Genomic DNA, 14,027 nt, shown 5'->3' on the forward strand with positions numbered 1-14,027 from the left:
GAACGATCGATTTCTCCCGTCGGAAACTTACGTTTCCGCCGGCCTTCCGAGTCGATCCTGCGCTTCCGGTTTAGGATCCGGAGGGGGTGGAACGGAATCTTTCCCCCGCCGACCGGCGCAGTGGGAGGGAGGTTGGTCCGGCGCCGCCGCAGCCTCCGCTTCGGCGTGAAACGGCGAGAGCGCACTTCGGATCCAAGTAAGTGTCTTCTCTTTTCTCTCTCTCTCCTGTCGAAACTCCCTCCCGACCCTCGTTTCCTTCCGGCTTTCCGGGAAGATGCTCCTAAGCTCCCCGGAAGAGAAGAATTTCTCAATTTTCCGGGAATCGGGTGATGGATTTTCCGACTTCCGAAGTCTCCTTCCCATCCACCAGCGAGCGCGCCGGACCGACGGAAAAGAGCGGAGGACGGCGTGAAAATTTCGGGAAGGAGCGAGACGACATCTCGAGTAGGAGAAAATGTAATTTGGCCCGCGTCCTCGTCCGAGATTCTCCTCCCTTTTTTCCGCCTTCGTCACAACCGTTAGTCGGCGGATGCTTCCGTCTCCATCGATCTTCCGTCCGATCGAAACGACGCGCCGCGTCGCGCCGGGAAACGCCGAATTTCCGCGATCGGGTCGAAGAACGGAAGTCGGAAACGACAGATGGAAAAAGAAGGGTGCTTCAGCTTTCCCTTCGGTCACGGAGCAATTCTTCCTGCCCAAAGAACGCGTCTGCATGGGATGCGGCAGAGAAGCGACCGACTATCGATCGGATCCGCAGTCATCTTGAAATGGAGAGCAAAAGAAACCTCGAAGCGCCCTCTTCCGTATAAAGTCGCTTGTGATAAAATTTCCGGAATATTTCGGTTCGGGAACGGTGGCGCATAGATAAGTTATGGAAAACTTAAGGGTAGGATGCCTTGAATAACTATATAAGAACTTCCGATGCAAACCGAAAGTGACCTTATTTCAATACAAAACTTTTCCCTCAAAAGCAGTTACTAGATGACCGGCACGACTCCATTATCAAAGGATAAGTATGATATAGGGGCATGACGCTACAGTGCTATTTTGAGGTGGAGAGCATATATTTTAAGAATGCGGATAATATTTTGTTTACATTTATTATAGTAGAACCAATTTGGGCATCGTTTATTTATTACCTCAGTCCGTTGACAGAAGCATTAAAAATACAAAAATAGTTTCAAAAGTTAATAAACTCTAGTGTAATTTGGTGGAGAAAAGCGCCCTCTTTGGCAGGCCATATCTCGAAAACGAGGGCGATTTTAATTTTCAGCCGGTGTCATCGGTCAGCGTCATCTAAGGGCACTCGGAGGAACTAATGTCGAAATTTAAAAAAAAAAAAGACACGCTGTCGGGAATCCTTTAATTTCAACGTCTTAATTACACGGGTGCGTTCCCTCACTATGCCCTTTCCTTATGTAATTTGCTCGATACAGTGTTTCCTTGACGATAAATTGGGGACCAATACTCTAGTCCACTAAATTGCGCGACATAACCCCACTGGATGTCTTTTTTGTGGGGTTATGTGATGTAATGTTGCTTAGGAAGAAAGGATAACCCCTACAATCTCTAATGTTACTTTGGAAGAAAGGCTAAAGGACTTTAAACGTACAGGTTTATACAATTTATAATATTTTGGAAAAACTGAAAGTGATAGATATGAGCCCAAAAGCACTGGCTTGCTCTATAAGTAGTTAAAACTGATTTCTTCGCTGTTTAATGTTAAATCTTGCCAAAAAAAAAGCCTTTAGTTAAAACTCTAGAGTTTTAACTAAACAAAGCAAGAAATTATAATTAATTTTAAGCAAAAACGCGCTAAATCTGGCAACTCTGCTCTCATCTGTCTTGGCATTAGTAACTGCAAGTAACGTTTGTCAGTAGATTTGCTGTATTAAGAGTACCACATTTTGATTTAAAAATTAGTGGAAGTGTACAGTTGACAATCCATTGTTTTAGTTTAGGGGAATGGTAAAAACTGGATTACAAGGAATTCGGATTGGTGCCACCTTACTGTAATCTGAAGTATGCCAAGATAGNAAACTTACAAATGTAGTAAAGCTTCAGTAATGTTTAGGCAACTTTTATTTATTAAATCCCATAATTTGTCAGTTTTCTTAGATGATACACTGTTTTTTTAGCATCATTCTTTCATTACGTACGATAATTCTTAACTTTGAATTCCCTTCTAATATTTATTTTTATTAATTTGCTCTGTTATTTTTAATTTAGAGCACTTTCTTTTATCTTTCTATCACTCTTCATTAAATTATATAAATGTTTCTAGTTACATATATAAAAAAAATTATATATTGCATCAGAGTACAGTACAATGCTAGGGTTAAGCAGCAGAAAGTGGAAATCCTAGAAACTTTTTATGATTTTAAATTTATTTTAGCAAATATTATTATATAAAAAGACAACTCTAACAGGAAACAGTACTTATTAAACTTCCTATCTTAAAAGACTTATATTTTAAGAAATATGAGACAATATAATCAAATCTTGTACCCTCCTCAGCCACCCTTAAAAGCTCAATGATCTCATCTTATAGATGGGGTTATATGACATGTATTATTTGTTTTATATTGGTTGTGTTCTAGTAACTTTATTCTTTATATATGATCGTAATTAACTTTCATAATATGCAAGTCCCAGCTCAGACAGGAACAAAGAAAAATATGGTTAGTTGACCATTGGTTTCGAAAGAGAGAACTTGTATAGTTTAATCAATTCATCTATTGAATATAATTTTTACAATATAGCTTTAATGTTTCTTTCATTGGCTTAAATTTAATATAGTAATTAATCATAATTAAACTATCCCACTGTCTAGAGAGATATTTAGCAGTCCAAATACAACCAAATTTGGAATGGTGACATTTCAAGACTCAAAAAGATATTTGCATAAAAAATTTGTAATAAAACTCACTACTATGGCATTTTTGGCACTGCAGGAAACAAACATTTTATTTGTGCGACACTCATGCTATACAGAAATCTTAGCAATGCAACATAGTCCCTAACTTGAAGGAAATGAATAGTGTGTTCAACAACCGATCAAAATTAACCCTCTGTGATGCTTCTAAAGTGCAGTGCCATGCAAAATTAACAAGGCTGGCATATTCACAACGTGTTCTCAATAAACCATAGTTTTTAATGTATCCACAACCAAAATTGCATGGATCTGAAGCAACAAAAGTGCCATGGTGGTGAGTTTGGTACTAATTTTTTCTTTTTTATGGTCTCTGGTATGCTGATCCTATTGTAATATCTTCCACTGAAATACCATGCTAAATTAAATCTCATCTAGATAGCATTAGATAGGGATAAGTTTTGTACTTCAAAACTTATATCTAAATGCCAAATAACTGCCAGATTACATTGGACTATAATAACGCTACTATTTAATAATTAAATATCAAGTAATTTGTCCTAGAGGTAGGTGTTCGGCACCATCTCTCGATAAATTTAATAATAATAATTAAATTAATTACCAAACATTAATAAAGGAAAGAATCATCCCAGAGCAGGACTCAAACCTGCAACTCTCACATACTATAAAAGACATTGCCAGTTACACTATCCATTCTAGGCTAAAATAGTTTATATTTAATTATTAATGGCCTTATTCAAGCCTAATGTAATCCAGCAATCATTCGGCATTAATTAAAAACTGGATTAATACATGGTTATATTTGTATATATATTTGAAATACTGATATTCTATCAAGTTCATACTAACCATAATTTGGTGCATCTGTTGCAACAAACACTTTCAATAGAGAATACTTTTTCAGTATCTTTGTTATCTGTTCCGATGCATATTTAATACTGGGAATCTCCGTCGGTCGACTGCGGACGAAGTCTTGTCTTCTCAAATGAACTGCAATATAAGGACCGCCCATTGCCGATCTACTATTTCTTGCTTTTACTTTCTGCCAGTCATCATCTAATATGGTTTTGTCTGTGTCGTCAGAAGAATTTAAATATTCGCGACGAAATTTATTACCAATTTCTATCAAGGTGGATGCAAATCGCATACTCCTTCTAATCTGTAAACATTACATAAATTGTTTACTTACAAACAACCTTTAAAAAATTCAATTTAAAAAAATATTATTACAGTGTTGGCTTAGCACTAGGCATCAATTTATCAGGTTTAGAGATATTTGTATATAAGTATATATACATATATACACCATGCAGGGGTTGAGCAATGTCATTGCCAGCTGAGTACCATGAGTAGGAGTCTACAGGACAAGGATGCAAAAGGTGCCCTCGTCCTATAAACTCCTACTAGTCCCTTTGTTTCATATATATATGAAACAAAGGGACTATATATACAGCAGGAATGGAATTAATGTGAATTGTTTGAGATCGTATCTATCAGTATATATATACCACGTATACACCACGCCCAAATTCCACTCCTGCTGTGTTTATTCCTCCTTAGGCAACAAACCAGTAGAAAAAAAGGAGAACGGGTATGCAGATAAAGTCATGTGAGAACAAAGAAACTAGTATAGTCTAAATATTTTAACAAAACAGCTTATAACTAAAATAAAATAAAATAAAAAACAAAAAAGGCATATGACTGTAACTGATACATTAAACTTTCTATTTGATTTCTTCAATAAAAGTTTAATAAATATATTTTCAGTGCTGCGAAATGTGCTTATCATTTATCTACAGGTATTTTACAATCCTGTAATTTTAATTTTTATCAATAATATTTTACTCTATATATTTTAGCAATAAATGGATGTTTTGAAAATAGTTTTTAAGATATGATCTCAAACAATTCACATTAATAACCGTGACTTCTAAACTAAAGGTTTTTAAATATTTTTATTATCATCTAACAAATAAAATAAATTTTTATTTGTATTATATACTGTATATATATGTATATATAGTGTAAAATATGTGTTATACATCAAGTTTGTCAATTATTTTTAAAATACTTACATCCCAATAATTTTTATCTCCATAATTATCATGCAAAATGACTTCAGCTCTGTCAATCATTATTGATCTGATGGAAAAACAACAAAAACAGTTACAATTATTAACGCATATATATATTTACTAAACTATTAAACGACTTTAAAAGTCGGCAAACATTTAAGTCTATTCAAAACACAAACATTTTCAATCATTTTTAGGATTGTCTTCAGGTTTACATCTATTAACGACATAGAACAAAATTTACAAATTTGAACTATATAGAACATTTATCTGATTGGACGTTGCTGCACTCACAGTATTGGGTGTTTACACATCAACAAAAAGTTCTTACATTACTTCAGACAAAAATTTCCAAACTGGTGATATTGTGTGTGCTTCTTTATAATTTATAGTCCTTGCATTTTTGTTAGCTTTACATATTTCTATTCTTTCCAGATGCTTTAGACGGACGTGATGTATTAGTTGCACATTATCCAGCTGGACCCGGACCTAATCGTCAGTTGCAAATACTGCCAATGCCATATTTGAAAGGCTCTTCGTGATTGACTCTTGATGTTCCTTTATTTGTACATTTAAGGAATCTGTTGTGATCCCAATGTATTCTAGCCCATCAGTGGCCAAGTGGATAAAACCATTAAACATTGATAATTGGTTGTGGGTTTGTGCCTGGACAACAAGCTGGCCACTTGGAGTTTTCCAGGTTTTCTTTACATTAGTAACACGTAAATAGGGGCAAGTTTCCTTTATAAGACCTCCTGGGAGGCATTCTCCTTGCCCATGTGTCACATTGCCATAACCAAATAAACTAACCCAATGTATTTTAGCCTTTTACCTACTCTACAATGTATTAACAGAATGGAGAAAATTCTTGGTAGATTGTTTCAGTCATCCAAATCATTAGCATTTTTAAGTGTAGATAGATAGGTTTCTCGATTTCTCTTATAGGCTATTTCTTTATGGATGGCAGTCAGTTGTGTGACATAACTAACTGTCTTGAAAGCTTTCTCTTGGTTCTTGTTCTTAGCTAGTGATGGCTGTTGATGTATTAAACCTCTGATAATCTGTGTGGAATATCTATGTTTCATTGCAATTAACCTAATGTAGAATGCACAGAGGCTTCTTTGACTAGTGCCAGAAGGTTACTATTTTGAAGAGAAATGGATCTTGTGATTCTGCTAGTATGAAGAGATGCCTATATGAAAGTTTATGGAATAGTTTGGTATGGATGTGGTATAGATCAGGAACTATATGTCCAGGAAGTGGATACTGTTAGAGCTTTCCTGCTCTACACTCGGGAGGAGTCCGAATGGGTTTTTATTAAATTAAATTTATGACTCCAAATGATATGATCATCATCCACGTATCTAATGTATCACATGATAAGCTCTTAGAGTAGAGCTGGTCTTTTGGGTTGAAGAACCACCATCTCACATAAGGTGCTACTAGGAGTCTACTCCATTCCTTTACATGAATATATAATAGAGTAGGAAAACTGGGACACTCGCTCCTTAAACATACAAATAAAGGAACATCAAGAGTCAATCATGAAGGATCTTTTAACAAAAGCATTGGTAGCATTTGCAACTGACGATCATGTCCACGTCTAACTGGATAATGTACAACTAATACATCAACTAAAACAAAAGAAAGCCCATCTAAAGCACCTGGAAAAAATGGAAATATATAAAGCCAGTAAAAATATAGGAGCTTTAAATTATAAAGATACTGACACATCATGATGTCTTCGAAATCTTTGAAGTAATGTAAGAGCATCATTGATATGTGAACAGCCAATATCATCAGCACAGCAATGTCCAATCAGATAAATGCTCTATATAGTTCATATTTGTTAAATTTCAAATAAATAACAAGTTCTAATAAATACAATAGTAAAAAAGAAATAATCAAACTCCTAATAAAAACTTATTTCTGCCAAAAACTATGAGCTATGTGAGGCTCCAGACAGTATCTGTTCCATTTTTTTTTTTTTTTAAATTAGAATGCCAATGAAACTTATTATAATACCAATTTTATTCATTCCAATTGATGCAATTATTATCTTTACATTGGTTATATACCAACAATAAATTAATTTTTTTAATATGATCATCTTAAATATGAGAATAACTGTACTTACTTAGCTTTGGACATTCCGGTGAATAGTGGCAAGAGAGTACTTGAAAAACCTTGAACAGATAAACAATTAAATTTAATTGCGTACACATCCTGATAACCCCAAAACCAACCGCTATAAATTCCATTGCTTTTGCTGTAGGGATGACTTTCTAAACACTTGCGTATGTCCATTTTTTCTTCCCATTTTCCTTCAGTCCAACCTTCTTCATAATGTTGCAAATAAAATATTTCTTCGATTTCATCACCATTTTCTAGATAAATTCAAGTATTTTCAGTATAGATTCTTTGATAGTTATAATGCCATTTATTACAAAAACAGAATCATTGACAAATTTATATTACATTTTAATCTGGCATTCTGTGGTCCAGTAAGTTTTCGATCTGCTACCACTAGTTTATAGATGATAGATTTGTTATGTATGTTTATTTAATTCAAAGTAAATAAATTAAGGATAAATCAAAGTGCTAGAAGTAGACTAAATTGCAACAGTGGTTGAAGAGAGTCATTAATAACTCGTTCAGTCTCATTCCAACCTAGAAAACCCACTTTTCTGCTCCTCAACATACCTGACAAGCATAGAGACCTTAATGACTCTGCATACATTGAAGATATTGCTGTCCATGAAAACTCTGATGACTTCTGGTGTAATCTGAGCTACAGGAATTACAAGTATTTTTGATTATGGGTTTTATATTACACGAAACAATAAAAACTTTGTTTGGAGCATTAATGGTTGCATTGATGCCTGTAATATTTCCTAAAGCTTGTTTCTACCATTTATAATATTGCAATATGTGTATGGAATAGGCATATGGTTATGAAGGTGATTTCCATAGGGGTCTTAAAAATCTATTTCTGTCGTCCAGAAATGACCAGATCCTAAGGTTGCCAGATTAAAGAGTTCAACCTGTATTAATTACAGGATATGGCAGCTTAATCTGCCAGTTTTTAATATCAATAACATAAAAGTTACATAATTTTGCTAAATGAATTTATCACCATTCTTCGCTTAACCTCAAAGCATTTAACATAGAACTTATAATTAATTATTGAATTTTGTATCCTTGAGGTGCCATCCGTTGTTGTGTACACATTCTTGTAATTGTCCCCTAAAACTTTGCATGACTTTCATCAACATTTCAGGAAGAATTGTTGTTACTTTATCCCCAATGTTCTGCTTCAACTCTGCAACAATCCTTGGTTGGTTTTCATATACCCTACTCCTGAGGTAAATTACAGATATTGAGATTGGGTCATCTCGGAGGGCATTCAATGTTCTCCATCATGAGATTACTCGATCTCAGAACATCTGATTAAGGATTTGCATTGAATTGTTCCCAGTGTGAGTCAGAGCCCCATCATATTAAAATCACAGATTCTAGTATTTAACTCATGCTGGTGCAACTCTGGTTCAAGACAGTTGTGAAACATTTCAAGTTTTCAACATTGCAAGCTAAATTTACTGTCACAACCCCTAGGTCTTCAAAGAAATATGTACTAATCATGAATTAATTGTTAGTGCAACATGAATTAACTATTCATGATATTTTAACAATTAGCTACTAATTTTTATTACTAATTTAGATTTGTCTATTAAAATTCTAACATTAAAATTTGTAAGAAAGTCTCTGTATAATATTAGATGAGATTTTATTCAATTGATCAATTCTAATTTATTTAATCAATTTTCTTTTTCAATTGGTCATCTATACTAATATTATAAAGAGGTAAAGTTTGTAAGTTTGGATGTAGGAAGTAATCGCCGAAACTACTCATCCGATTTCAAAAATTCTTTCACCAATATTTAGAATGGACCTTCAGGGTGGACATAGGCTGTATATTATTCCGTTAAACATTCATATAAATTAAAAGATATCATCTAGGTAAACAAGCATTATATTTTTGGTGTCAGCATGTGGCAAGGTGCGTATACGAGATATGTAACCACGTGGCGAGATACGCAGTGCACATGTCCGAACTTATGATATATAAAATTACATGTCCTGACTGATTCATCATCGCCCAGAGCAAACCACTGAACCTAAAGAGGTGAAATTTGGTACACAATTAGGGTACGTCATGAAAATGCACATTAAGAAGGGATTTTTCGAAATTTCCCCGCAGGGGAGAGGGAGAGGATTAAGGCTTAACCTGAAGAACGTCTTCTACTGTACTATTTTAGATGCAATTTTTTGTTTCTATAGTAACAACTAATGTTGATAATCTTAGTGAAGTATTGAGGGGAGGGTTATTTCTATCAAATTGCAAATTCCGTGCGGGTGAAGCCGCGGATAACAGCTAGTTTACAATACAATAATAAATGCAAAATTTGTTGTGGTTTTTCTAAACAAAAAAACTAACTTTATATTACAAATCTAAAAAATATAATGACAAATTTTGGAGTACACCAACTCCCTGTAATATCAGGAGAAATAAATGCTAAGAATGTTATAACAGAAAGCTTTTTGTGCTGCAATTTGAAAAAATCGTAGACCTATAAATTCCTATTTTCGTCCGTCTGTCCTTCCTTAATCTTGAAAATGAAGTTAGATAAATGAAAGTTGAGACACAATATAGAAACCTTAGGGGCAGGAGGCCCAATTAACTACAAGTACAACTTGTATATACAAACTTCTGGTTTGTACCGGAAGTCACATTATTTTGATTTAAAAATTTTCCCTGAAAGGAGTTACATAGATGGCTGACATGACTCTATTGCTAACAGGAAAAGTATGATGTACAGGGGCAAGACACTACTAATTTGAGGTGGAGAGCATTGTGACAATGTCACGATAAATAATTGCTCGTTATTTAGTTAAATGTTTTTCAGGACTTCTCTGTCACCATCATCGGACTTGAATCATAAATACCAATGAGAACATCTATATGTTTCCTTTGAGCATTCTGGAAGAATTTGAAAGTGTAAACAGTTTTTAAAAATTGAACAGAACTTCTGTTTGATTTCCTCCAGAATGCTTAAGTGATACTTATGTTTGCATTTAAATTTATGATTCAAACTTTTTTGATTGTGATGATGGAATGATGTCCGAAAAACATTTAAGGTTTGACTCCTGTAATCTTCCTCACATTTATCCTAAAAAAATATATAAATTAACAGAGATTTACAGGATAATAATAGCATCTAGATTTGCAAGAATAATTACAGGTAAAGCAGTTTTGATTCACTACAACTCTTATTGCAATCAAGTATTTCCATTAATTGATACAGTATTCATAAAACTACAGTAACTTTCAAATTATGTAATAAGATTGTTTTGTTATAACTTTGATATAAAAAATTCAAGTATATTTGTAATCATTTACAATTATTATTGTTGAATTTTCTTTATAAACAGTAAAATTGATACTATGAGACAGAAGTTAAATGCCAGAGGTTGCAAAGATGATCCAATAAGAAAAATATTAATGAAATTCTGTTCTTGAATTAATGTAATTTCACCATTTTAGTTAGGTAGATCTGAAAATGTATTTTGATTGAAAGTACTGGTCATGTATAAATAATTTTCTACTGGTTTAAAAAGTTGGCTTTATTTTTATTACTTGATCTAATCAATATATGCCAGACATTTCAATATTGTAATATTTAGTTATGTTTGAACAATTGAGAAGTTTGGATGAAGAAGTGATGTTATAAATTGAGTACTGCAGACAATAATGGGCCTAATTGAGAATGTTATCGAGGATCAATTTGCCCAATGACACCGCAGCAGTCAAAATTTTGTAGATATTTCGGTGGTTCTTATTTTTAACTTTCTGTATATTAACTCACACAAAACCTTTTCTTGTAGGCTGGTACTAGTAACCATCATCTGCATGCTGAGATACTTTTATCATTAAGGAACTATTTTATTGGAAGTTTGAATTTGTGTTTTATAGTTACAAAATTCTTAGAATTTCAGAATGAAGTCTGATTTTTTTGTAATTGTAATAAAATTACAATCCTATCACAATTCTTGTCATAAATTAAAAATTAAAATTATTAATTACAAATGAAATCACACATTTTACCTTTCAAAAACGTTTCAAATTCAATCACAGGAACGTATTTTGATAAACTCCGAAGATCAAAAAACTCCGACCACGGTATTTTAATCTGGGGCTCCGCAATTTCACTCTTCCAGTGATACAGTGGTCCCCAAGGAGGAAGAACAAGAATCCAGTCTTCTTGTAACCTTACTTCTCTAATTTTTTTAGCTAAAGCAGCTATCCTCATGTACACATCTCTTCTTAAATTAAACCCTTCTCCAGGATTGACATCATATAGTAGATATCTGTAGTAAGAAATAATTTATAATTAGCCAAAAAAAAAAAATAAAAGAAAAATGTTTGCATATAAGAATAAATCCAGCAACATGTTGCATAACTTTTCCAACATTTTGCTGGATTTTTTATGTTTAGGAAACACTGACAAATTAGCAAAGTTAAAATTGTATATGGCACCATTTCTTATGAGATGTTATTAAACAAAAATGTTTATATTATTAATTATTAAGGTCACCGAATGGTTCATTAAACTCTTTACGCTGGAAATGGTATGAAAGGCATGATTTAATTTTTGGAAGTTCAAGCTCGCAACATAATCTTAGAACGGAGAGAAAAAAATGTTTTCTCTAATAATTTTGAAATTAAATAGTTAGGTCAATAAATTCTGACTTTCTGACAAAGGTGGGATGGACAAAAAATTTAATCTAAATAATATAAATTGTTATACAATAGATATTGGATGTGCATGTGTAGACACAGTAATAGTTTTAAAATTTGTCTGTTAAAAAATGGATATGCAGGTAGAATATCAGTATCATAAAGTTTTTGGTGCTGCTGAATATTGTTAGAAGACAAAACAAATTAATAATTATAGTTATTGTACATTTACTAGTGTATAGGTGACACTTGATTAACACAGTTAATTAATCCCTCGATGCCACCACATACATCAAAATAACAATAATCAAATATGGTATCTATGTTAAGTGGTAAAGCCACATTAATTAAACTTCTGCCATGTATATAGATTGCCACAATTAATTTTCATGTTAATCAAATCCCACATTAACCAAAGAATACCTGTATTGGAAAAGTTTGTGTGTCTTGTTTAGCTTGTATGGAAGAAAACCCACTGATGAAGCAAATATTGTAATTTCCAAAATTCATCTGGGTAAAATAAAATGTATGTGATTGGCTAGTAATTATGGCATCTGTTGATGCAATAATTCCTAGAAAATTAACTATTTTGACCAATAATATGTTGAGATGATGGTAGTGGCAATGAAATTTCTGAACATCTTTCCTCCAACATTCTCCAAAAAAGCATTTAAGATCTCATCCACAATGTTAAATCATGTGGAGCAAAATGGCTCATACATTAAAAACTAAGTTTATATAATAAGGCTTTTTATTAGTGAAACGTTTAATAATTTTCCATTTCTCCACGAGTTCAACGACTTGTCGATCCAGTTACATAACCATCAATAAAATGAAAGTTTACCTTTCAATACATCTTTCCATATACAGAAAAGTTTATACACTTACATGTTTCTCAACATATCAAATCTAAAATACATTTATAATGTCAAGTACCAACACAAATACCCTATATATTTTGATTTTTAATTACATGTTTTTTTTTTCACACCCTTTATGTTCCAGAAAAGATTTGCCTTAGCAGAACACATCCTTTGGTACTTTTCAGTTAATGGAATGCCAGCCATTATGCACAGTAATGGATAAGATTCAAGCTCTGAATGAAGAGTTTCACACAATCCCAGAATCATTGACCCTTCATGTGATATTCGTCTCCAAAGGTCAGTTTTTAACATTTATCAGTCTACCACATATTCTACATGCTTCGCATATAGAATATGTGGTAGACTGATAAATGTTAAAAACTGCGAAGCATGTAGACATGTACTTCAGTGCAAGCTAGCCCCACTTCCCCCTAAAACTATCTAACATCAAGTACTCCACAGTCAAGTGGGCTACTCAAAGGTGGCACAGCTGCATGTGTGGGCTAAATTGTTAAACGTGACAGTCTTTCGCAATAGCCTTCAGGCATTTCATTAACCAAAAAGTACCCATTTTTTTAATTTGAATGACACTTAAATCAATGTTCAACAACACAAGAAAGTCTGACAATGAGTAAATAAACCATCTTAACATCAAAAACATTAAGATTTGACTTGATTTTGAAACAAAAGTGCCAATTTCATTCTAATATTTTGTAGCCAAGAATGACCTCTGACATTAATACAATAATTTCAACTATGTAATTAATGATTTTCTGGTACATAATATTTTTAAAATACAGATATGCTCTCTATCTATGAACTAAAATCTTTATGCAGGAAGTGGGGCGTGGATAACTTCACCTCCTTTCCTTCAGAAGAGAGTCACGTTTAGAGGAGCAGAGTCCGTCGTCTTTGGTACAAAAGTCTCCTTCTTCCATTCCCAAAGACACAGCCAGAATAATGACGCTGACAAACCATTCCACTTTCATCGCTTAAACGCGTGCGACGAACCACTGCTCCACGTGCTATAAACACTCAATGCCCTTTAACTGGCATCCGCCATCTTTCCTACAACGCCCTCTGCAGAAACCATCCCAAGACAATTTAAAAATAATTTTACCATCCCGACATTTATAAAACAGAAAAAAAGTATAGTAATCGGTCCGAAAATGGTTCCTAAAATTTTTACATTTTTTTGTCACGGGATTTTTTAAAACGTCGAGAAACGCAAAAAAAAGTTAGAGAATTTTCTGTATGCTAATATATGCGGCGGACAAGATTTTTTTCAACCTTTTTGAAGCTTAATAACTTCCGTGCCTTTTGTCGAAAACTTATGAAATTTTTCAGGGAGGATTCTGTGTTAGGAAAAAATATTTCTAGAAACTTTCAGGAAAATC

At 33.5% G+C, this 14,027-nt stretch overlaps 1 protein-coding gene across 2 annotated transcripts; it reads right to left on the bottom strand.

The window, feature by feature from the left end:
- Positions 1-3,692: 3,692 nt before the first annotated feature.
- Positions 3,693-13,725, bottom strand: LOC111639010 (GDP-fucose protein O-fucosyltransferase 2-like). 2 transcript variants are annotated; one of them, XM_023384788.1, is made up of 5 exons: positions 13,495-13,725; positions 11,135-11,397; positions 7,106-7,355; positions 4,969-5,035; positions 3,693-4,052 (listed from the first exon to the last, which is right to left on the bottom strand). In XM_023384788.1, the coding sequence occupies exons 1-5, from the start codon at positions 13,617-13,619 to the stop codon at positions 3,738-3,740; spliced, it is 1,020 nt and encodes a 339-aa protein (XP_023240556.1). In that variant the 5' UTR covers positions 13,620-13,725; the 3' UTR covers positions 3,693-3,737. The 2 variants fall into 2 exon arrangements, with proteins under 2 accessions (XP_023240556.1, XP_023240555.1); XM_023384787.1 differs by having other exon boundaries at positions 3,703-4,052; positions 13,492-13,722.
- Between the last annotated feature and the right edge of the window lie 302 nt (positions 13,726-14,027).

The sequence above is a fragment of the Centruroides sculpturatus genome, unplaced genomic scaffold, assembly GCF_000671375.1.
Source record: "Centruroides sculpturatus isolate CEXI.00-Female unplaced genomic scaffold, Cexi_2.0 scaffold1288, whole genome shotgun sequence".
In the NCBI taxonomy this organism is placed as follows: Eukaryota; Metazoa; Arthropoda; class Arachnida; order Scorpiones; family Buthidae; genus Centruroides; species Centruroides sculpturatus.